Source organism: Taudactylus pleione, unplaced genomic scaffold (assembly GCF_031769625.1).
Source record: "Taudactylus pleione unplaced genomic scaffold, aTauple2 ptg000093l, whole genome shotgun sequence".
Lineage (NCBI taxonomy): Eukaryota > Metazoa > Chordata > Amphibia > Anura > Myobatrachidae > Taudactylus > Taudactylus pleione.
This window is the reverse complement of record NW_028284495.1, coordinates 31,985,052-32,008,456: the sequence shown is the minus strand read 5'-3', so window position 1 is coordinate 32,008,456 and position 23,405 is coordinate 31,985,052. Positions and strand designations below refer to the sequence as shown.

Genomic DNA, 23,405 nt, shown 5'->3' with positions numbered 1-23,405 from the left:
TGCAATAACTGGAACATGCCCTGAGTTAACCTTAGTTTTGTAACGTCCTCTCTATAATAAAGGTACTGTTTGTGTTATACTGGATCCACAAGTGTCATCATTGTTATTGCTGGAACACAATGCTGTCTAATATAAAATATGATATCATTTGTACAACACGCATTTGTGAACTATTTTCATGTCTCTAAATGTAAATAAGTGTTTATGGTATATTTTGTGTTTTTTTTTGCTTTTCCAGTATCTTCATGTATTACCACATATAAGAAGACGCCTCCTCCGGTACCACCCAGGACAACCACAAAACCTTTCATCTCTATCACGGCTCAGAGTAGCACAGAATCTGCCCAAGATGCCTACATGGATGGACATGGACAAAGGGGGGATATGATTAGTCAGTCAGGGCTCAGTAACTCTACTGAGAGCCTGGACAGTATGAAAGCACTTACTGCCGCTATTGAAGCTGCCAACGCTCAGATCCATGGCCCAGCTAGCCAGCACATGGATAATGCCATGTCCATACACACCAACTCAACCGTTTCCACCATCACTGCAGAAGACAGGAAAAAGAATCAGTTCAGGAAAAACCTATCAATTGGAATACAGGTAAACAATGTATTATACTAGATAAAGCAGCACAAACGTAATATGAATTCACCACAGCCAGAGCTATCAGAACTCATCAGACTGACAGTTCATAATCATATTCTGAAAATACAGAAGCATAGGTAAGGTTTCAAACAATAAGCAATATTCTGTGATATCACATATACAACTATATGTGATATATAAATAATTATCAATAATAATAAGTACTAATAATAAGTAACCAACAACCCATTCATGATAAGTTGGCACTTACATTGCCATCATTGATCCCTCTAAGATGAGAAAGCTACACTTGTCTGTTAGTATAAATACTGTATATTGTGTATGGTAATATGAACAGAACACGCAGACCCTCAAGGTGGATTCTCATTTAGAAGATTGAGAAATGAAAGCCTAGCATAGAGATAACATTGACTGGCACATCTTACTGTCTGTTCTCTGTAAACTGGTATTGCATCATGATATAGTAAGTTAGTGAAATTATACCTGTGGATGCAAATGTTGCTGCTGATTTAGGTTGCACTTGCAAGTAAAGTGTTGTGTGGTATAGTAGGACAATATGTGACTGACTCTCCCTCTGCCAGATTGGACAGCATCTCTTCTAAAAGTTACTGATTGGTATGTTGCAGATCCCAGGAAGTAAGTCACTGATTGGTATGTTGCAGATCCCAGTCAGTAAGTGAATGGGTAGGCTGGTATATAAAGGCATTATTAGAGGGCAAACTAATAGCACTATTTTGTTTTCATTGACATATGCTATAGGAAAGCCCTATTTTACCTTTTACCAGTCCCATAACAAAATATGCCTAGATTTACAATGGCTTACATAGGTTAAGCAGTTATTTTAGAATTTTACTCAAAATCCTATTAATAGGCACTCTAATATTTGAGTTAGTGCATTGTACAATTTGTTACCATGGCTACAGATTCTGATAAAGAATCATATTTATCAAAAAGCATCAACAGTTTGTCTCTAAGTTACCATGAGGTGATGTCAGTCTGTAGTACCCAGCATAATGATTTCAATATACGGTACAAATATTTTTTTTGAATAGAGCTACCCTTTAAGCAGCTAAATAGATATCTATATAATTCTATGAAGCTATAATTGTTCCTAAGAAACAAAACTTTTGTAATGTATGTTTCTGAAAAACAAAGAAATCTAAAGGGGCATACACACGAGACGTTATCTTTGAACGATAACGATATCGTACAATGATATATCGCTCATATCGTTCAGTGTTTATGCAATGAACTACCAACGATGGGCACCTCTGCTGGATGATAACGATATCTTTGGTTATCCGTACATGCAGGCCAATTTGGACGATATCATCAAGAATTGCCTGTTCAGTGATGTGGCAGGATTACTTCACTGATAGATATCTTTCAGTGTGTACAGTACACCCAATATCGTTTGTCCTGCACTACAGAAAGTTCAAGGGAAATCCAATATCGTTAAAAAAGCCCATCGTCTAGTGTGTATGCGGGTGGCTTTAGTAATGATAACATCACCAGCTATGCTACAACCTTTGCCAATAGAATCACTCATTCATTCATTCATTTTATACATGTCACAACTAAATTTTATTTTTAATTTACAAATCTGACACTGTTTTTTCTTCTAGTCAGGGCCAGATTAACAGGTTATAGTATAAAAGATAGACAGTCAAAAAGTCGACAATGTCTTGATAGACACCACATGTTAGATAGTCAATAGGTCGACATGGACAAATGTCAACACACTAAAGGTAGACATGTGCAAATGGTCGACAGGGTCAGATGATCAATGCATGTTGTTTTTCTAGCCCTAATCTTCACCCTAACCCTCCACCCTGGTGCCTAACCCTAACCGTTGGAGTAGGTGCCTGACGCTAACTGTCCCTTCTAGTGCTTAGTAAGTGACTAACCTTCCCTACTGGTGCCTAGTCCTCACTGTCGGGGTAAGTGCCTAACCCTCCAGTAAGTGCCTAACCCTTAAAAAAGAAAAAAAAGGTGTCGACCATTTGTGTGTCAAACTTTTGACCCTGTTGTCCATTTGTACCTGTCAACCTTTTTCCATGTCGACATTTAGTCTGTGTCGACCTGTTGTCCCTGTTGACCTTTTGTCCCTGTCAACCTATTGACTGTCTAACAAGTGCTGTCTACCTAGACAATGTTAACCTTTTTACTGTCTAGCTATAGTCCGGATATCGGATTAACAATGGGGCAGATTGGACTACAGCCCTGGGCCTCCACATAAAAATAGCTTCAATATCATGTCAGCACAATGATTTTATTTTTATAGATTTAAAACAATACCATAAATTTTGATGGGTACCATAATTAATGAAGTAGGAAATGATGGGCCCCTGGGACAGAGATTGCTACTCCTTGTAGAATGTCCAGTTTGGAATTCAGAATTAGTTTATTTCCTGCAAAGCTTAGTTAATCAAGGCTGGTACTGCAGACTGCCATTGTTTGATGGGAGAAGAGTGACAGTCTCCAACTGTCACTGAGAGGACAGCAATATTGACATCCAGGCAACCAGTATTAAAATTGTATTTCTATTTTCCCCACAAAATGATGCAATTTTTTCTACTTTTCTTTATTTAGGGAATCATTGGAGCGCACAGTGCAAGAGTGTACACACCAATATCGCACTGGCCAAACTTACACAGCACTAGCTACAGCGTCTCCGTTTCTCATAATAGGCCCTTTATGATTTTCAGAATAGTTGGAAAAGAGGGAGGTGACGTTTCTCTTTATACAAAGCTGTACCCTCCATTGGGATATCTGCGCAGAAGGTTCAAATGTAGCGGTTGATTCAATTACCCCCAAAGGGCATAAACTGTTATTGTTAAGGCGTTTCCACGCCATTGCCTGCACCGCCACTCGTACCCCTCGCGTCCTGGACTCATACCGGACTCTCACATTTTTGCGAGTCCAGAGGTGCGTGTGCATATAGCCGCGCTTACTCACGGCCACAAGTAGTTTGCGGGTAATTGAATTGATCCCATGGAATTCTTATGTTTGAAGATACACAGAGAAAAATGCACCAATACATTTGCTGAATGTCATTTTTCAGAAGTCAGCAGGTATTAAACAGCTTACAAAATACCAGTAATGAATGTACATGGGAAAAGCTGCAATGCATTATGGGGCTGAAACTGGGGGAATTGTAACTACTCAGATATTAAGGGAGAGATGTACTAACAGCGAAAATGTGGTAAAACCCCTGAAAATGCAGTTTTCGGGGGTTTTACCGCATTCCCCATGTGTACTAAGCCTATGGGCTTCTTAACGTGACGTTCCTGGCTGGGAGGGATCCGATCGAATCCCTCCCATGAGCCCCTGCGGCCTTCTGCGCATGTGCAGAAGGACTTCTGGGTGTTCAAACCGGAAGTCCCTCTGCCCGGCAGCATCGTAAAGGACAGCTCTTGTCGGGAGAGCTGTTCTTTTCGAAATCCTTTGTACATACTGCAGTAATTAACCACGGTATGTACGCGAAGTCAGGGGGGATGTACCTCATCGCGATAGTGATGCTTAGTACATCTCCCCCTAATACAGTCGTTGAATGAATCTAATGCTTATGGAAAGTAAAATACGATTGCCTTTACCAGGTGGTGGAAGAAGGGGGCACTATAGAACTTGGCATTAGTACAAGAGGGGGAGCAGTATTGTATTTGGTATTATATAATAGAAATGATAGTGTTGGTAAGAATGTAGTAAAGGGGGCTTTTAGGTGATTCATCATCTTCTTTCACCTGCAATTTAACATGGGTTTTGAAGAGCTACAAGAACCATGAATTTTAAAAGGTTAAATGCAATCAGCTTAGAGAAGCAGTAAAGCCCATAGACCAGGACAGTCTTCTCATACTAAAGCACAGAGGCTAAAGTGAATATTTAAAAATATGTTTTAAACCTATACTACTGCAGGTGTATAACACATGGCAAATAAAGCTCTGGATTCTATATATTCCAGATGTGGCTAAATACCAAATTAAAACTAGTATTATAAGTATTAAAATGAGAAAGGATTAAGGGAGCATTACATTCCTGGCAAGGAGCACATTTTGCTAAATTTAAGTCAGGAGAGCAAAGATAACAACAACTGAAAATTGGATTGCTTAAAAAAGGAAGATAAATCCTAAAAATGTAATCTATATAAATACCACAAAAACAAACAATTGCTCTGACTAACTAAGAGATAGATAGGCTGGGGAGCTTTTCAGCCATGCTCACAATGGAGAAAAACATGCTACAAAATGTGGGGTGTAGTAAATTAGCAATAACCCAATGCTTGTCATTATATATATGTTTTTCAACTAAAGAGGAGGTGGCAGCAATGCAGCTAAATATTATTATGATAGATAAACCATATGGTCACTATTTTGGATATTTATAGAATACTTGATAGAGTAATACTTGATAACAGTAAGCACCACATGATTTGCATAAAAATATTTAAAAGATCCAAAAAATTAAAACGTGTAAACCTGACATCAGTTGTGGTTAATTATTTGAGGTCATTGTAAGGGACACAGAAATGATGTATAAATATTAAACTCATTAGCTAAGTGTGATATATTTGTATTTTTCAAAAGCATTTGATATTGTTCAACATAACAGAAGGCTACATAAGATCACAATACCAGACTTAAGCTGGGTACACACCTGAAAGGGGATGTAGTCAGGATGCCGGCGGTCGAAATGCCAACCGCCAGAATCCCAATACTGAAAGCTCGGCATGGGACTAAAGATAGGCGTCTAAATACCGACGCCTATCATTAGCCCCACGTCGAAATCCCAACGCCCGGCTTACCGAACGTAGGTTTTCCGGGTGTTGCGACGTGATAGCCGCGGGGGAGTGGGTTAGGTTTAGGCACTCCCGGGGGGACTTAAGGTTAGGCACCCCCCCTGGGAGGGTTAGGTTTAGGCTAGGGGAAGGGGGGTTAGGCACCACCGAGGAAGCTTAGGGTTAGGCACCCCCCCGGGAGGGTTAGGTTAGGGTGCGGAGAGGGGGGGTTAGGGCTAGGCACCATGGGCGGGACTTAGGGTTAGGCACCACCCCCGAGTCTTAGGGTTAGGCACCCCTAAGGGAGGGTTAGGGGGGGGGGACGGTTAAAGATATTTACGATCTGAGTCAGGATTCTGATCTGTCGGGCTTGTATGCCGTCAGTAATTTATACCCAACCCCCTAAAAGATATATCTGCAGCTGATGGTTGTTCAGACACACTGAACAACAATCACTGCCATCTAAAGAAATATCTGGATGGGGGTTCCTCTGGCTGGGGAACGCGTCATGCCCCCCACCCCGGCAGCCTCTGCAGCAAGTGTGCGTGTCAGCTGACCGCACATACACACAGCACGATGCACTAATATAACTGCAGACATCTCACTGGTACACACTGGCTGACACACACACAATATATCGGCTGTTCAATTGATCGGCCAATATATCTGTCAGTGCATACCCAGAATTAGGGAACAAGTATGTATATATGTAAATAATTGGCAAAAAAATAGATGGAACATATTTGGGTTACAGATATTAGTGGAGTTCCACAACAATCAGCATTAGGCCCTGTTTTTTAAATAATTCTATTACTGAGCCTGATTCAGAGATGTACCCAATGCTATATTTACACAGTTGGTCGATTATCAGCCAACCATGCATGCGTCATGGTCGCACTGTGCATGCGCCAAGGTACCTAAGTGATGCCACTTGTAAAGTGATTGATATTCAGTGCCCATTTGGAGGTGGTTACAGGGAGTGTTGGCAAAAACGCAGGCATATCACAGTCATTTTCAGGGCAGGTTTCAGCAATCCCGTATGCAGAAAGAGTGGTTCTGGCGTCTCAGGTCAGGCAGCCATTCTATGCAGCTATAGGGCTGCTAAGATGACCGTGTACACAGTTGCTTGAATTTGTAATGGCCCCTGTGGACCTATCCATACATATCCCGGCATCTGCGACAATTGCATATTTTCGCAGCTATGATTGCATTAGCGAGTATCTCTGAATCAGGCCCAGTGATGCACAAAAACAAATATTTACTGCACTGGTGTGTCTTAGTCAGAACAATAGATTACTTAATTAATCATTTATTAAATAATAGAAGGATAAAATAAACAATTAAGATTAAAAACATATGCATACAGTATATAGTGACAAATTATAAAGTACTGTGTAGCAGCTTTGATAATAAAGTATTATCCAAAAGTTACATAGCAATCATTTTCATGACTTCCATTTATAAACAACATAGCATAAAACCAATACATGAATTCATTTAAAAAGGAAACAATTGCATGTGAGATAGCTTGTGTAAAGCCTAGAACCACATTATTAATTAAGAGTCTAGCACAGGAACAGTCTTATAAAGACACTGGTTAATTTAGCCAATAAATAGCTATGGGATTACATCCGATCAGTCTCTCATCTCCTGGAAACCAAATTATCGGATAGTTCACAAATTATAGTGCTCAATTAGTAATAGTGCAAATTCCTTTTAATTTATTTAAATAAAATATCTGGCTGTGATTGACCTGATGGAAAGATTTATCTGTGTTATTCTGTAACAAGTTACAACAGGTCTCAGTCACAACCGCAGCAATTACTTTCTTACCCAGGTCCCGGACATATATAACGGGCTGCTTAGAATGAGTAGCAGCGGTTAATCATGCTCAGCTCCGAATCCCGTCTCCGGTCTTCTTAGTTGGCAATGGGGACGGATGTCAGGTGTCATGATGTGATGCATTCAGGGGGCGGCATAGGGTGCACTGCCCCCCTGTTACGGCACTGAGTACAATGTATTCATACAAAACAGACAGCAAGGTGTGCAGAGTCAATAAATGGCTGCCAAATAAAAGCAGTAAGTAAAAAATGGGAAAGGTGAAAAACAGATTACATCACAATAAAGTAGCAGTAGATATATACACACATCAGCCATAACATCAAAACCACCTGCCTAATATTGTGTAGGGTCTCCCTCATGCCGCCAAAACAGCTCTGACCCATCGAGGCATGGACTCCACAAGAACTTTGTGGTATCTGGTACCAATACATTAGCAGCAGATCTTTAAGTCTTGTACGCTGCAAGGTGGGGCCTCCATGGCTCAGACTTGTTTTTCAAGCACATTTCACAAATGCTCAATCAGATTTAGATCTTGAAAATTTCGGAGACTAAGTCACCACCTTTGACTCTTTGTCATATTCCTCAAACCATTCCTGAACAAATTTTGCAGTGTGTTATGACACCTTTCTATTATAGCCAGCATTAACTTTTTCAGCAATTTGTGCTACAATTCAACCAAACAGGCTAGCTTTCACTCTATACGCCCATCAATGAGCCTTGGGTACCCATTACCCTTCCACCGGTTTATCAGTTGTCTTCCTTGGGCCACTTCTGGTATGTACAAACCACTGATATAAGTCAAATGTGATCAGCGCTCAACAGGGGGTACATGTTTTAACCACTGCATGCTGGGAACACTCCACAAAATCTGCCGTTTTGGAGACGCTCTGGACCAGTCATCTAGCTATCACAATTTAGACCATGTCAAAGTCACTGAGATCCTTACGTGTGCCCTTTTTCCTGCTTCCAACACATCAACTTCAAGAACTGGGTGTTCACTTGCTGCCTAAGATATCCCACCCCTTGACAGGTGCCACTGTAATGAGATCATCATTGTTATTTACTTCTCCTGGCAGTGGTTTTAATGGTATGGCTGATGGGTGTATGCTAGCACACAGTAAATAAAATATGTATATACTTTCTTATATAATTAATTAGTATCAATTAATATTTTACAATGAAATCAGTTTAAAACATTGCTCCATTAAATAAATTAATAGATAAAGGTTTTCCAAATGTTTCTTGCCTTTATTAATTCATATATTTTGCTAAGTACATGGTCAGTATTCTTATTACATATATAGAAAAGAGCAAACAGTATTTAGGAAAGGTGCACAGTGTGATACAGGCCATTCACACAGACACTATCGGGTAATTTGCCTATTATTACACCACATTATCTGGTAGCATGTACATAAATAAGGTTAGTCAATGACTGAAGATGGTTCCTATCAATCTCTGTCTGCAGTAGTCTAATGACCACACAGGTTACAAAAATCACTGAAATTATTCCAACCAAGGGGTTGCAGGTTTGAGCCATGTGAAATCTGCCCTAACCCTTCACTCCCACTGAGTGGCAGGATCATACAGTAAAGGGCTTAATAGCTACATACTTTAATCAAATCATCATGTAGTGGTTACAAACTGCATAGTTCAGGATATATTGAGGCATTATTATTATTATTATTATTATTATTATTATTATTACCAGTTATTTATATAGCGCACACATATTCCGCAGCGCTTTACAGAGAGAATATTTGGCCATTCACATCAGTCCCTGCCCCAGTGGAGCTTACACTCTATATTCCATATCACATGCTCACACACATACACACTAGGGTTAAATTTTGTTTGGAGCCAATTAACCTACCAGTATATTTTTGGTGTGTGGGAGGAAACCGGAGTACCCGGAGGATACCCACGCAAGCACAGGGAGAATATACACACTCCACACAGTTAGGGCCGTAGTGGGAATCTTTGGGTTGCCACACAGGATTCATTTATCTGGGGCTGGACTATTTATAGTGAACTAGCCGAGTTCTCAAGAATTATGTCCAGTGCTTCATTTGAACGGCCACCAAGCACAACTTATACAATCTCTGCCCTTCACTCTCAATCCACCCACCCACATACTATACATTACAATCTGATTGCATAGTTGAGTTCCTTTTGTTACTCCTGTATGCAATTGATACAAATAATTATGTATGTGGGATATAGACAAACGTAAATATAACATCAAGCATGAGATTATGATTTAGTCAGTTGGAAAATGGTTCTTCTGTTATAATCAGGTTGTAACATATATGGTATAATGTCACGATTCTGGCAGATTGCCTAATGTACATCTATACAATCAAAAACTATATGTGTATGTGCTAATTATGCAATGTTTAATCCAATCTCTTAATATACAGTATACTCCTATAGTGGCTTCTGTGGTGAAATAGTGCTATGTAAATGCAAACAATTTGACGGACAGTAAAAAAGTATGATAAAACGTGAGGGTAGCTTTAAAAGTCTTTAATTGCTTTCCCAAGTGACCTGTAGGATTGAAGCATCTTTTTTTGTATATATTTATTGACTCAGTTGTGATTTTCAGCAGTCTAAAATGAAGACTTTCTAGACAAATTAAGCACTTTAAATGCGTTCACAGACATGAACCTTTACAAAATATTCAGGTGCAAAAGCCCGATTGTGCTTTCCTTGTGCTTTATTTCTGTTTGATTTTACAAAACTGTTTTGCATTTTAATATTCCTGTATGTCAATGTTTGATAACAGTATACCAATAAGTATTGTGACTGATTGTTATTTCAAATGATTTTTCATTAAATTGGGTTTTGATTGGATTTTGTAAGACCCAATAAGCCTGTTTAACCCATTTCCAAATGTAAATAAATAACTTACAAAACTTTGATCAGCAGATGACGTACAATCCAGAAAAAGATCACTAGAACAAATGGCAGCCAAAGTTATTACCATGTGTGGAATTCGGTGGAATAACATGTAATTGTTGTTACACTATATTGTAATATAATTTATTGATGTCGAAGGGACTCTTTATATATTTAAATGTTTATAACTGTTGCTGGTTCATTATTGTAATATATTTGTTATATTAAAAAGAAATGTTTTTGAGCATGCAGTTTGTACTTTTTTGGTAATTTCAAATGGGAGCAGTGTTGGGCATGGTGATGAGTTGTGTGTTCCGTGCCCTGCTCACAGCTTCACCTTTTTCCAAAAGGGCTAAAATATTGGCAAAAGGATTCTTTCAAATTAGAAATTTGGGCAGAAAATAACAGATTATGTTTAACATAGATATAAAGTTATGCACTTTGGCTTTGTTAATTGTTATGTTTTTGCACTTTAAATAGGATGCAATTAGAAAAATCTGTAATGGAAAAGGTTTAAGGAATTCTAGCAGAATAAAAGAGAATAAGATCACTGAAGTGGAGAGATATCAACAGTTGATTTTCAAAAACTGTCATATTTTCTGATTTACATGGCACCTTGCTATTCACCTAATCTATTAAAGGCAATGCACCAAATCTCTACTTTTAATACTTTATAAATACCTCGCAACCACAAAAACATTGTGTTTGTGAGCAGGGAGGAATATTTTAAAGGGCAATTTGGTTTCAGGCATTTGAGATTGCCTGTAAGCCAGTGAAGTAGGTGAGACTTCCTATACCTTTCAATGGACAATGCATTTCAATAGACACAGAATGCCAATAGAAATCACTGGGAAATGCCCTGCGATTTAAATAATGTATAAAAAAAATAATATTCTGAAAGATAGATTAAATACCACTACAGCAAGCCCTATTACCCCACGCACACTGGAACAGTTCTAAAGTAGTATTTCCTTGCTTTGCCACCAACCTCATTGTTTTTAATGATACTGTATGTCAGTATGTGCTCAGCCAATCACAAGCAGCTAGCAAGCAAGCATATCTTGTGATTTGCTGAGCTTTTACAATTCTCTTCTATAGGTAATGCATTTCAATGGAATTTTTGCTACCATTGATTGGATTATACTACTGATTGTGTAATCAAACAAATGGGGAAAAATACTTTGCTCATTAGATTAAAAATTTTCAAAATTACCTGAATTCAATATAAGTTGATTTTAAATAGATTGGAGAGTTTGAGGCATGAATTACCTATTTAAAGCACTTTTAACATCTGAACAAAATGTATAAATATATGGAGTCCAATACAATATTTGTTTAATGACATATGACAAGTGAACCACTGTTGCAAATGGCCGAAATATATTTTTACCTAAGAATCTTTACTGTAAGGGTTGTTAGATAATGAAATTATTTGCTAGATATGGGAAATTCATTAAATTGATTTGATGCCTTTAAGTGAATGAGTTGCCTTACAAAAACTTGCATTATTGGGTTTACTGGTCCAAGTAAAATAAGACTGTTTTTTTTTTTCCAACTGCGATTATAAATTGGTACCTTCCTATTTTTCTTTTTTCTCTGGATCCACACTGCTACCCTATATATAAAAAACTTGTTGAACTGTATGGTCATTTGTTTTTACCAACCTTTCTTATTACTGTAACAGGCTATTGATTATTGTTAATTGTCCCTTAGTAGAGCTTTAAAAGTTTAAAGACATCAGTTTTCCTGTTAAGATGAATATATGTATCTTCTCAGTGAAATCATAGATGCATAACTAGAAACAAACAATAGCTATAAAACACAAATCTATTTCTTCAATTGTGTTTGAATTGTTAATGCTTGCCATTTGTTGTGTAGTCCTTGAAAACCTTTGTTACTTAGCATGCCAAATAGCACTAAATAATTCTACAGGACAACCTTTCTCTCTTGTGATCATTGATCAGCCATAGGGTATGATTCAGATTTGGGAATAGAGTAAGATATAGCATGTATCTTGGTAAAATCATGCTGCACTGCAGGTGAGGCAGATGTAAAATGTGCTGAGAGAGTTAAGGTGCATACACACTACACGATATGCTCCCTGAGCGATATCGTGTAGTGTGTCCCCGGCAGGCTGTGCTCAATGTCGTTCATGACATTGAGCACAGCCGCTGAACGATATCATTAACGATATCGTTCAGCGCCGGGCTCTCTCCCCCATTCGCTGACATGCAGCAACCTGACGAGATCGTCAGGTTGGCCTGCATGTCAGCCCGATGAACGATGATGACGAACGACCCGCGGGAACGCGCGTCGTCATCATCGTTCATCTTTTTGGGCTTAAAAATGGACGATAAAGTGGACGACTGAACGATAACGATATCGTTATCGTTCAGTCGTCCACTTTATCGCCCAGTGTGTACGCACCTTTAGATTTGGGTGGGGTGTGTCCAAACTGACATCTAAATTGCCATTTAAGAATAAAGCTGTCCAGCATTTGTGGGCTACATGCAAAAGCAGCCAGTATTTACCCTGCATGCAAAAAAAAAAATATATAGGTATTTGCTCCCCTTGCATTGCAACATAGTTTGTCCAGGTACACAGTTACTTGCTCTATCTTTCTCTATTCCCAAACTGGGATCAGGCCCATAATTCACATATAATTTCATATATTCATGAAACATGTTTTTACGTTTTAAAAATAATAACACTTTCCCTGACCCTTTGGGTACACCAACAATGTGCTATGCCATAATGCCCTTTGTTTATTTGTACTGAGACCACTGTCGGAGAGCAGTAATCTGACACAGTCTCTTTGTTGAAATCTGGGTTCTGATTGGATGAGTGCCGCTACTATCCTTCACGAGTGAGCTTTCGTTGCAGTCAATAAGGCATGTTTCCACGTGTGAGAAAGGTCAATGAAAATATAGTTTTGTTACATAACTTGAGCCAACTTTTGTGCAACACAACCAGTTTAACTAGTAGGCGCATGGATTTGAGGGACAACATTGCGCAGCGCAATGGTAGGTGTTAGGCAGAGCTTGCGGAGTATGGATTAAGCACATGAGTGCACCTAATTTAATGCCCCCACGTGAAATAACAATATAATGTTTTGTAGTGCAGGATTAGCTAAATTACATAAAGAAGAGGGGAGGGCAATTTTGGGAGAAGTGACATTGGTTGCTGGAGGGCACATACAGTAGCATTTTCTTTCCCGCAAGAGTCCTGGATTTTTCCATTACCTTTGAGATGGCAGGAAATGAGGATGTCCACCTTAGCAACGAGCTTCTTCAAGTGTTTATTTGGTCAAAAGAACATCTTTATTGATTGATACTTTTATTGGCAGGATTTTTGCACTTTTCATTTGCACTAAAATGCATTTCTAGGTAGACAATATAATAAAAACATTTTAATACACATAAGTGGAATGTGCATATAGACAGTCATGATGTCCCTTCGTTTTCATGATTAATTTATAGCAGATACTAAACTGAACAGTAATTTAGAAGAAAAATAAACATATTTATACTGCAGAAGACGGTTGTTCCACATTGCACATTTTCAGGTGGATTTGAAACCCCCCAAAGCTAAGACGCAGATTGATCTTCCATGGTCAGTTCCATGCACTGGGACACCTTGAAATACGCCAAGAAATGAGTTGCATTTCCCCATTTATTGGTACATAAATGATTCTAATTGTGTTGGATCCTTGTCTTCTGCAGCTCTCCTAAAGCACTCTTCAGCAGAGGTCCCACGTGTGCTGCCAAATATAAACTTATACATGTTAGAGGTTTTAAATCACACAAAATAAATGAACATCACTTTGTAGTAATTGTTACATAGAAACCAATTGCAATAAAGCCATATACTTCAATATAAATCATAAAATAGAACCTTAGTTATCAATGTATTTGTATAATTTATTTGACAGAAGAATGAAGTCTATTTGTAGTCCACTTGGAGCTGCAAAGAGAAGACAAAAGTTTTTTCAATGGAGTAAAAAAGGGAACAACTTAAGACTGGGAAGTTTTGCAAAAGAAAATTCCTCATTAGAAATCAAACTAAAATTATTCTTATATGCGATAAGTAAAATGGAGAATTGTTGTTCTTCAAGTTGAAACTATCAATATATTTTTTCACAGTGTTAATTATTGAAATTAGATTTTTACTGAAATACAACTACTGTTGTCATTGTTGTTGAATAACTGAATATAGCACTGCCATGTCGCAAACATATTTTTATTTTAGATAAGAGTATGTAGCATTAATTATTTGTCTGTAACACTAGCATGTTAGTAAATAAAAAAATTTTCAGCAAGATAAAGTTATCTAAACAGAGCCATGCTTAACATTTACGTAATATAAAATGCAAATATACTATAACGGTGTGTACACACGGCACAATATTTATGAACGATATGAATGATAACGATATCATTCAACGATAAATCGTTCATATCTTTCATTTTTATGCAGTGAATAACCACCAAACGACCAACGATGCACGTTCCCGCATGGACGATAATGAAATCTATGGTCGTCCGTACATGCAGGCCAACTTGGACGGTATTTATCACGATTTGCATGTTCAGAGATGTGGCAGGATGACTTCACTGAAAGATATCTATCATAGATATCTTTCAGTGTGTACAACCAATATCGTTTGTCCTGCGCTACAGAAAGGTTCAAGGGAAATCGTTCAGCGATATAGTTGGTTGTGCAGATCATACCGTGTGTACGCAGGTTAAATATACAAGTTATGTTTCTTTTAATTTACATAATATTGTCACATAAGTTTAATTACTAGTAATTTACTTCTATCCTTGTATTGTTCACATTTAACAATATTAGTTAACATTCAACAATATTATTATTATTATTATTATTATTTTATGTTTCTTTTGTGCATATACCCACTACAATTATTTTATATCTATCCTGTTTGTTTTAAGACTGCACATCTACCTAAGCAATACGAGTGAGCCTCACCTAAAATGGAGGACAGCACCACTGAATGACCCATCTCACAGTTTGAGAACCACAGGTTTAAAGGTTCAATTTCTCACCAGCCATATTGAAGATGTCACAAATGAGCTGCTGCATTCGCCTGTTGTGTTTTCTGTTTGCGTAACTCCGCAAATGTTCTGTACTCATGCCAGTAATTTGTCTGTTTATGGCCTGGTGCTGTTATAGTTCTAGTAAATGGACTTACAAAAGGCATATTTATCAGTCACTATTGTTTTCCAGGTTGATGGGTCAGAAGAAGCTGCTAAGGCAGAGCAGAGAGAAGCGGCCTACCGATATCAGTCAGTAGGAATCCAAGTGGAAGAAGAAAGAGCGTAAGGATTCACCTCATTATCATTGTTATGTAGTAGTAAAATAGTAACATTTTACAACCACACACACACACACACACACACACACACACACACACACACACACACACATAAAACTAATATATAGTTTGAAACTTATTCTAAATACTGTGTATATGTAGTATGTGTACAGATATGTACTTATACGTCTTTTCTGCAGTGGTGCTAAATTGTCCCTCTCGGTGCGACAGGTCCTGTGAGACTCTGCTAGTGCTGGGCGTCTTTTTTTGCAGAAAATGTGTCTTAGTCGCAATGAATACGACTAGGATGCGCCAGCAGACCGTGCCCTCATGCCCAGTGGCTATCTAGTAATAGAGTGGATTAAGTGTCCTGCGCCAAAGGGGTACATGGGAGGTTCTCTAAACAGCAGAAGTGGTCTGAATGTACCCTTCCCCTTGATATGGTGGTTGATTGCTGATGACCATGAAAACAGTGTCTGAGTCACAGATGTCATCAGCCACTTTGTGTAATGAATACGTATGCCAGTACCAGCACCGTTCTAATCTGTGCATACAGCCTATGTCTTTGTACTATGCTTTGTCAGCTACAAGCACAAATATCCCATCTCTCTGGAGGCATATTCCGTTATCTATTCACCAGCTGTTTTAGTTGGCAGGTCTAAAGGTTAGACTCATTAGATTCATTTATCAAACTATTGGAAGAAAGAGGGGGATGATTCACCAAGAGTAACAACCTTGTCTGAAGCGCGATCCCCAGTCTCAGAATAGTGTTATCCGGCACTGGTACACGTGTCGTGTAATCATTCCTGTCATGACCATGTGGTTGTGTTTACAAGAGGTCTCTTACAGGGAGAAGCGCAACTGTCACTCCCTTCATTCCTCTGAATGACTATCTGACATAACAGAGAACCCATCATCTGGCTCATGTCCATGAATGGTGCATACTTACAGCACAGTAATCCTCCTTACACTGCAGAAATGTTTTGGTGGTGAAGATTATTTTGTCCTTTTGAAATCCATTTTACATGTAATGTTTGTATATTAGCCAATATTGTTTGCTTAATTCTTTACACCTCATGCACTGCATTAGAGCTAAATAGACAACACATTGTATACGTTATATCTGTTCCCAGTATAAGCAAAATGCAACCTAATTACGTAATCATATAATAATACCTGTATTGAGGCTCTGAATTACTTCACCATTCCAAACAATTGGGCTGAGGTGGTCCGTAGCACTGGTATACATACATATATACTGGTTGGCAGCGCCATAACTGGGTGTTATGGCGCCCTGTGCCGGCCATACCCAAGCTTATGATGTCATGCCGAGAGGGTGACGCCGCTAGCTCCCGGAAGAACAGCAGTGCTGTATAAGCTGTGGTGTCCATAGGATGCTCCAGGTGCCACTGCAGTGGTGATTCTGGCTGTAAGGTGCCAGTCCAGGCACCCTGCTAGCCATATGCAGGGATTGGGGCAGCAACAGTGCCATCACACAAGGTCCTTTGCTCTGTGCAATGGCACTGCTCACACAGCCTCTAGTTATGGCTCTGCTGGATGGATGGATCACTGTTTTTCTATGCAACGTGTAGTTTTGATCATCATCTCTCTCATATAATGGTCAGACTTCATCCCCTTGATGAAGTCTGACCATTGAAGGGTTGAAACGCATTGGGGCTGCTGTACCTGTATCTCCATTTATGGACAGAAAAGCTTGTTTATATTTTAGATATTGTACTTGTGTTTTTTAGCCATTGTGTGTCGCTGCTGGATTAAATGTGTTTGTTTTTACCTTTTATTTCCCGTGATTGTGGATTATTTATGGAACTGCCATGGTCCTAAAAAGGTTTTACACATGATATATGTTAAGTATGCAGTGGTAAAAAATGGTACACACTATGGACCTGATTCAGACCCGCTCGCTAAGGCCCGATCACTCACTCTGAGCAATTTTTGCCCATCTGCGCATGCGTATAATTCACAGTGCGCGTGTACAAGACATTCGTTGCAATCTGATTGTGGTAGCTCGTAAACCACTATCAGGTCGCTGCTTAAGGTGAGAGATTGTGGGTGGTAACAGGGGAAGGTGCTTGTGAGCGGGGGAGTGGATGTGCGAACGCAGGCGTGTCAGGCTTCCAAACTGCAGTTTAAAGGGCGTGCATAATTAGCAAAGTAGCGTCATTGTACACGTCACCTGCATGTATTCAGCCAGTGCTGATCGCTGTGCTTGCGGAAGGCTAAGGCAACCCCAAGGGCTGCGAGCAGCTCAGATGGCTTGTGATGGTCCCGATTAATCCTACATTTCCCGGAGATGACGTGTGTTGTCAGTGGTAAGGGGACGTCTTAAGACATTTGTGAGCGCACTTTGCCGTAGCTCGCTACAACATAGTGGGTGTCCTTACGCGACGCAGTGCGAGCACTTAATTTAAATAACCGGCCCCTTTTAGCCAGCGAGTGATCGCATCTTGCAAGCGGGTCTGAATGAGCTCCTATGTTGCTATCTACGTTTTATATTTCATATACCATGATTTCAATGAGGGTTATTTGACCGAAGATCACATTTTCAGATAAGTTGTCATTATTATTATAAGCACGTGTGTATGCATATATGCACCTCACAACGTTTCATTTTACAGACACATTAACGCGCATATATATATATATATATATATATATAATATATACTGTATATATATATATATTATATATATACACAGGTTGAGTCTCCCATATCCAAAATGCTTGGGACCAGGGGTATTTTGGATATCGGAATATTACGTATTTTGGAATATTTGCATAACATAATGAAATCTCTTGGGAAAAGGACCCAAATCTAAACACAGAATGCATTTATGTATTATATACACCTTATACACACAGTCTGCAGATAATTTTATACAATATTTTCAATAATTTTGTGGCTCAAACAAAGTCTGTGTACATACATACAATTAATTTGTTTCATATACACCTTATACACACAGCCTAAAGGTAATTTATTAATAATATTGTGCCTTAAACAAAGTTTGTGTACATTGAACCATCAAAAAGCAAAGTTTTCTCTATCTCACTCATGTTAAATAATTCAGAATTTCTGAATATTTGGATATGGGAGACACAACCTGTATATAGATATACACTTTAACATTGTTTACTATTATGACATGCTTGAATAATAATAATTAATAATAATAATAATAATAATAATAATAATAATAATTCTATTTATAGAGTACTTTTCTCCCAATAGGACCAACAGTGCTTATAAGTCTGATGTCAATGTACTGTACGTTGCATCTCATTTTGAGCTCTGCCTTCCCTTCCCCATAATTCCATACTGTATGTAGAGCTGTAAAAAGCATTTGGCTTGTGTGAGATGGACACAGAGTAATTGTGCATAAATTATAGCAGGAGGGAAAGGCAGATGTTTCTTTCATTAAAAAGGCCAGTGTCAAACAGTTATGCACCCGTGTATTTCATTTGACAAGTATAGAGCGTGCTCACTGTGCTCTGGGCACACTAATGCTGATAAGTGTTTGAATCCACAAGTGTCAGGAAGTCAGCATTTGCATTGCCTGCTGCATGCAGAGATGTTTCGCATGTATTTAGCCTGTGAGTAAAAACACATGGTAGCTCAAAGTACTGCCACAAGCCTTAAAGGAATAGGCCAACTGGAGATATTTTCAGTATGAAAAGCTATGTAACTATAATTTAACACTTTGAGGTTCTGAGTAAATCTTCCTATTAACAGTGAACAAGCGAATGAAAGGTTGACAAACGCAAATGTATTATTGGTTAACAGCCCATTTTCACTATTTACAGCGTTTGCGTGACATCATAAGACAATATTTGTTCTGCAGGGCTGCTCTCTCTCATTAATTGTTTTAAGTTGGCTATATACAATGAGCTAAAACTGATGACATTGGCCAATTGGGCCAATGATGATGCATTTGTGAGCCCAAAACAACCAAATCTAATTAAAACATAGGTCTCAGATTAAAGAGAGGACAAGTGCCCACAGACATAGTGATCTGCCCATGAAACTCTGCCCGGCAGCTCTGCACACGATCTGCAAACGATTTGGTGTCCAATCTTCATACGATCTCTCCTGCATCCAGACTTTCACAGTGCATCGTGTCCTAGATTGTCAGATCTGCCCTACTGCACGGCAGATCTGACGATGGGATGTGCGACCAGCGGGGACGCGCATCGCATCGTGATCAAGATTTTATTCACGATTTGGTCATATTTTACACGATCTGTCGGATTCGGCCAGATCGGGTAAACTATCTCTAGTTGCTAATAGCTGCTGCTAGATCTATTTGATAACTCCCAATACATGTAATACTTTATGTGTAATTCAACTGGGCTAGTATTCATATCATCACTGTGTATTTGCAAGGTGTCCCAAAACTCTGCAGTATTGGACATATCATTTCTATCACTTCATTTACACCTTAAGTGAAGAAAGAAAAACATTGCCAATTAACATTTTTCCTCTCCTGAATTTGCCTCAGTTTAGGATATAACAGTTCATTACTCATATGAGCACTTTGCTAGTTTATGATTAACCATTTAATGTTCTCAGTTTCTCTATCCTATATTCACATGTGCATTTAGTGGACCAAATAAACAGAACAGAGAGGAAATCAGCACACACTAATAACAAGCTACTGTATATATTATGTTACACATCTGATGAGATGCCTCGGTCTTATGCTGGCCATACACGCTGCAATTATCGGGATGATCCGCCCGATATCGGCGGATCGCCGCGATAATTGTAGCGTGGGGGGGGGCGACCGAGGGTTAAATATTGCTCGGTCGGGCATGCTGGATTGTCCAGCATGCCCGTCCGATGCGATATTTCCCGGGAAGCTGTCGGCTGCATCGGGCAGTGTATGCCCAGCGCAGCCGACAGACAGACATTTCCTGTGTTCCTTCCTACGGAAGGAACAGGGAAATGTCTCCTCCCCCGGGGGCAGAGCGCGGATGTCGGGCTATACACTGTGAGATTTCTCTCACAGTGTATGCTGCGGACATCTGTGGCTGGCAGCCGGCCAGATAAAATGTCTGTCGGTCTGACAGACATTTTATCTGGCAGTGTATGCCCAGCATTAGTTTTATTTTTAGAATTAGTGTAAATATATTTTTGTTTGACATGTCCTGAAATGAATCAATTGGTCTGAGATTGGTGATGTTTGTGCACTAACACATCACAAGTTGCTCTGATAAGTAAGGTCAGCAGAGGATGACAGATTTCATTGATCAAACTCATTAACAATTACTTGTCACTCTGTAAATGAAACCTCACTGAAACAAATGAAAACCTTTCAGGGGCATCTGAAGCAGCTCTCTATGGACAGGTATGGAAATAAGGCGCTCGCTTTCTAAGTACAGACTTCTGGGAATTCCGTCTGTTGGGCAGCCATGTACACTGGTTCAATGATTTTATTTTATGAGTAATCACAGATTTAATTATTAGATAAAGGTCTCACATATTGTAGTTAGTTTCCTGGTCTGTAGGCTGATCAGTTCACTACTGCTCTCATTATTAACTCATTATTACCAACAGAATTAAGAGGCCTGACACAAGTTTATTTATTTATTATATAGCGCACACATATTCCGCAGCGCTTTAGAGAGAATACAAGCTGAAATTTATTTTTTATTATTGTTTTTCCTATCTGCCGTGTTCCAGAGCGGAAAGCAGGATACCTAACACAATATAAGTGTGGGAAGTCATGCTTCTATTTTAATTTGATGAAAATTACAGACTGGCAGCTCTCAGGGAAGACTTAGCACTGAGGACATTGCACATCAGATAAAGAGTCAGAGACTCGGGTTGTCAGATTCAGCTGAATGACAGTGCAGTCAGCAAATGGCAACACACTTCAGCCGGTTGGTTCTTCTTGATTGGATGCTGATCATGTATAAGGGTCACTGTGGCCCCAATTTGAGATTGTTATAATTTCATTCACTACAGTCAAATTCCAGAGCTGACTACTCTCTATGTGGCCAAATTCAGCCCTTTTTAGACTATTGTTTTTTTCACAGTGTTAATTTAATGTGTTATTTAGCCACTGTGCTAATCTTGGGTTTTATTATCAAATTAATTTACCCACAAATCTGTGGTTTAATCTTGCAGCAAAAGATAATGTAGTGCATGAGTTATCCTTCATGGGAGGGCTCCCCCACTCATTCTGACTGCAAGGAATGTCACAGCTTGTTTTGTCTCATGCCCTTTTAACCCACTTCTTGACTGGTCACTCATCACTGCTTCCCTCAGATCCCTAGAGGGAGGAGCCCCATGCTTTGTACCATGCAGAATTACACATCTGCAATAAAAACCTGCTTGTAGAGCAGCCGCTTCAGGGCTGGACAGATTATGGCTTTTACATTTGTTTATATAGAGACTACATGTTGTGCTACTTAGACTGACACATAACATGCACTTAGCAGTCTGTTTATTATAAATCCATATAGATATAAATAAAAGTGTAGCAATAATGCCAGCGAGCTGGTATCCATAAAACAGTGCTATGTATCAAGCTGTGGTTTATAAAAGGATGCACATTATTTAGACATGGTTCTCATTGACGAGATTGGTCATATTGCATGTGTTTTGAGTAGGATGGCTTTACAAAGGTGCCTTATTTACAGCTGATCTCTAAAATGTGTCTGTGTTCATGAAGTTGCAACAATAATATGTTTAGATACAAATCCTGTATATAAATGTAAATATAGCTCGCCGATTCAGACCACAGAAGTGACAATCATCAGCATCTTAACTTGCACCAGCCCTATGCCAAACACAGAGATACACATCTTAAAAGATGTATATTAAAGATACATTTAAGTCATAATGAATTGCATCACAAAGGGTTAATCATTTTCATCTGAAGTTCAGGTTGGAAAGCAGAAGTCTCTTTGTAGCTCCTAATAAATATAGGGGTCATGTATTTGTGGTGCATTTGTGTCCAACATAAATTCCTCTTTCAAAGTTAGGAGTAATTACAAAAAGAAAAAGAGGATATAAAAAGGGAAGAAACCGTGTTGCAATGAAAAGGGTGCAAATAATTGTTTTTTTTTGTATGCAGGATAAAACCTTGGCTGTGTTTGCATGTAGCATAAATATCTGGGCAGCTGTGTTTTTACACTTAATATAGAAATAAGCTAGGACACACCACTTCCAAACTTTAAGGGCCTGATTCAGAAGTGCATGCAGTGGTGATGTCGGATGCAAGCTGTCGATGTTTTCAATGTGCGCATGGTTCCCGATGTTTAATGCTCTGAGATGCAGATCGAAATTGTAACAGAGAGAGATTGATTTTCAGTGGGCATTCCTGGGAGATAACAGGCTAGACACGGTTGTGTCACTGACAGGGAGTTCATCTAAAGACGCAGTAGTGCTAGCACAGGAGGCCATGTTCCTGGTGGAATCGCACCTGCAATAGGGCTGGTGCAATCTTCGATATTGCGTCTATGTATGCGCTGATACAGAATAGGGCTGATGCCAGTGGGCATCTCAGTAGGCTGAGAATTAGTCACGACATTAGCATAAAGACGCAGGTGCTGTTGCAGGAAAATGCATGGCTTTACCAAGGTGCAAGTTGCTCCTTTTTTTGCTCCTTTTTGATTTGCACCTAACTTTGAAGAAGGTTGAAAATGCACATTTTGCATTTTTATTTGGCACATAAGTTACATGTAACTCAAACTAATATGTTGAATGAAGATGCATTTATATTGCATCAAAACATGCACATCAGGATACAGCTGCATACTAAAGTCATTATGATACATTTAAATAAATAAATAATAAATGAACAAGCATGTCCCTCCCCGCAATGAGATCAAAGTACCATCACTCATAGCCTGGTCTGTTTGCCACTAATGCACGGGGTCTCTACTAATGTAGAAGGTAGAACATCATGGGGTCTCCCCATA

General features: G+C 39.1%; 1 protein-coding gene across 2 annotated transcripts in view; it reads left to right on the top strand.

Annotated features, from left to right (window-relative positions):
* DLGAP1 (DLG associated protein 1) overlaps positions 1-23,405 on the top strand; it is a 347,903-nt gene that overhangs the window by 232,140 nt on the left and 92,358 nt on the right. For both annotated transcript variants that reach the window (XM_088469647.1, XM_088469645.1), the window contains exons 5-6: positions 239-603; positions 15,371-15,462. In XM_088469647.1, coding sequence (XP_088325773.1) covers positions 239-603; positions 15,371-15,462 — 457 coding nt within the window. The remainder of the gene's footprint in view (positions 1-238; positions 604-15,370; positions 15,463-23,405) is intronic.